Source organism: Myotis davidii, unplaced genomic scaffold, assembly GCF_000327345.1.
Source record: "Myotis davidii unplaced genomic scaffold, ASM32734v1 scaffold1703, whole genome shotgun sequence".
NCBI classification, from domain to species: domain Eukaryota; kingdom Metazoa; phylum Chordata; class Mammalia; order Chiroptera; family Vespertilionidae; genus Myotis; species Myotis davidii.
The window spans coordinates 345,804-348,967 of NW_006293780.1; the positions used below are offsets into that span (position 1 = coordinate 345,804).

General features: G+C 42.5%; 1 protein-coding gene across 1 annotated transcript; it reads left to right on the forward strand.

Annotated features, from left to right (window-relative positions):
* Positions 1-6: 6 nt before the first annotated feature.
* On the forward strand, positions 7-2,222 carry TMEM251 (transmembrane protein 251). Its single transcript, XM_006767611.2, has 2 exons — positions 7-169; positions 921-2,222. The coding sequence occupies exons 1-2, from the start codon at positions 90-92 to the stop codon at positions 1,330-1,332; spliced, it is 492 nt and encodes a 163-aa protein (XP_006767674.1). The 5' UTR covers positions 7-89; the 3' UTR covers positions 1,333-2,222.
* Positions 2,223-3,164: the final 942 nt, after the last annotated feature.

Genomic DNA, 3,164 nt, shown 5'->3' on the forward strand with positions numbered 1-3,164 from the left:
TCACAGCCAGCTCGTGCTCCGGGCGGGTCGTGGTCCCCGTGCCCCAGCCGGTGACGCCGGGGCTTTCTTTCACGGCGGCTCCCTCTGACATGCCAAAGCCACCCGAGTATTCAGAGCTGAGTGACTCTCTAACGCTTGCCGTGGGAACAGCACGATTCTCGGGACCCTTGTAAGTGTTGAAGATGCGCTTACTGTCTGACTTGGGGCCCCGACAGTGGTCTGACTCGTAGAACCAGGTGCTCGCTCTGAAGCGGTCCTGTTAAGTCCGAAAGTATTTGCACTGTAAAGTGGAAGGTTCCGTGGGAAACCACTTTGGTTCCAGTTCTTTAACCCCTTCCCCGGCAGAAACGTGTATACACGTTTTCACAAAATGTTCTTTTTTCAGTCGTCGACGAGTATACTCGTCTAAAACTTTACCTTCAAAAACCAGCTACATACGTACCATTCTAAATAATTTCATCTAGAAACTTTCTGAGGAAATACTATTCTTAACCACAAAAATGGGAAGAAAAAATAATTATAAACTGTTTTCATAACCAGCATCAAAAATACTATATAGAACCAAAATAAAAAAATTAGTCTGAAAAAGAAACGTTTTTAACAAAAAAATTGTTGGGGAAGGGGTTAATGGAAGGTGCCCCGGACCCATTTAAGCCATAGGTAGTGACCTATTCTGTGGGATTCACCTAAAACCAGACTCCCTAAACACTGAAACGTCTTGTACTTCCTCGGGATTATTACGTAAAACCACCTGTAAGTTGTTTACCTGTCTTAATCAAATGCAATTTTAATTTATATTAAACCGTAAATGTAGTAACGGGGTATTTTAGAAGTCGTCGGAAATAAAGCAAGTACATTTGGAATAGTTGCCCTGACAGCATTCCTAGACCCTAACTCTATTTTCTTTCTTTAATTTGCAGGCACAGAGCATGGAGAATGATGAATTTTCGCCAGCGGATGGGATGGATTGGAGTGGGATTGTATCTGTTAGCAAGCGCGGCAGCGTTTTACTATGTGTTTGAAATCAATGAGACGTACAACAGACTGGCCTTGGAACACACCCAGCAGCACCCGGAGGAGCCGCTTGAAGGAACGACGTGGACACACTCCTTGAAGGCTCGGTTACTCTCCTTGCCCTTCTGGTTGTGGACCGTGATCTTCCTGATACCTTACCTACAGATGTTTTTGTTCCTATATTCTTGTACCAGAGCTGACCCCAAAACGGTGGGCTACTGCATTATCCCGATATGCTTGGCAGTCATTTGCAATCGCCACCAGGCATTTGTTAAGGCTTCTAATCAGATCAGCAGACTGCAGCTGATTGACACATAGACTCGGTCACCATTTTCCCCTTCTGATTACAAAACTGCCTGTGCGGTGCGGGACCTGATCACAAGACGGCGGTTTTCCACAGATCTCAGGAAGTTGTGGTGGGGCAGAGGCCCTTTAAACAGTGTGACTTGGGGGCTGTCTTTATCTGACTAATGGGTTTTTAGGTGAAGCCTGAGACACAGTCCTAACAGAATAATGTTGATGACTTCAGATTTTGGAAGTAAAATCATGTCTGTTACTTGCATTCTTTAGAAACTTGAATAAGTTCCTAAACTCCTATTCTTATTCTACTGTGTAACATAGTGATGGTTCAGAGATTTTTCCTTTGGGGGAAAAAAATGAACATGAACATTTCCATTGTGTTTAATGTGTAAAAAGGTCCAAACATGGTCATAAAGTTTAAATTTTATACGATTACTTGGCTTGCTTTAAAATTCTTCAGACTGAAACACCAATTCATGCTTTTCTGAGTAAGCCAACTATTTGTCAGCTTGTGAGAAATTGGTATGAAATTACTGAGATGATTGCTGTCCTGATACACAGAATTCATTCCTCCTTTTGGTTAATGCTGTGGGCATTCTTAATGCTACTGATTAATTTTTAAAAAAGAACTTGGGAAGAAACTAAATGTTTGAAAGTTGAGAAATCTAGCTTATACATAGGAGATGGAAACAAGGTGTTCAATGAAAATGTTTGTCCCAGTGCCTGTCAGATGTGCGATAGCTCTCTAAAAGATGCTAGCAGGTCATCCTGATACTCCTTTCTAGCCTCAGGGTTGGTCTTTAGGCGAGAGGTTAGTTGCATGAAGATGTGATCCTTGTACTTCCTCCTGTGCATTTGTACTTACTACCTCATGTCTGGTACCAATACAAATATCTAAAAAATGGAAATACTAGATTTTAGGATTTTTTTTTCTGGGTGAGATTAAGATATATTTTTATACAGCTATGTCATTAATCCCAGGGAAATATTTCACACTGATAGGTTTTCATAACGTTTTGGGTACTTACTCTGTTGGGCCCTGTTCTAAGAACTTTGCATAAATTAACTCACTTAATGCAACAACCCTATGAGCTAACCATTATCTAGATTTTACAGATAAGGACACTGAGGTGGAGCAGTTAAATAACCTGCCAGAGGTCACACAGCTGGTGGGTGGCCCAGCCAGAGCTGTGACCAGGCATCGGATGCCTGTTCTAACCACAGCTATAGCGCTTCTCACAGTGACAGCTGTTCCAGCACCGGGCGCTGCCTGCCTCGCCAAGTCAAAGACTGGAGATGGCATCATTGAGAAAGGTTTTCTCAATGGGCTACTGGAAACCTAAAAGTTTCTAGCAGTCTCACCCTTTAAGTCTGGTTTGACTAGAGTGGAGTGCTGCACTTTCCATAGCAATCTCTTACTTGAAAGATAAAGCAGGTACTTTTCCAACTCAAAGCAGCAAGATCAGATTCTTCCCTAATCAGTCCCAATTCTCTTTTGCTGCCTCCATGGGTCTAGTTCCTGAAATGATTTATCTTCTGCTACAGTACATAGAATCTTCAAAGTAAGCTGCGGTTTGAAGTATCTGCGTCTCTGTGAAGGACAGATAACCCAATCACTTGTATCTTTTGAGTATTTACTAATTATAGACGGCCCCTGACTTACCATGGTTTGACAGGAATTTTCCACTTTATGATGAATTAAAGCAACATGCATCCAGCAGGAACTGAACTTGAATTCTGATCTTTTCCCACGCTAGTGATAATACTCGTGATGCTGGGCAGCAGTGAGATGATCTTGCCCAAATGTAGGCTGATAGACATGTGCTGAGCACGTTTAAGGTAGGCGAGGC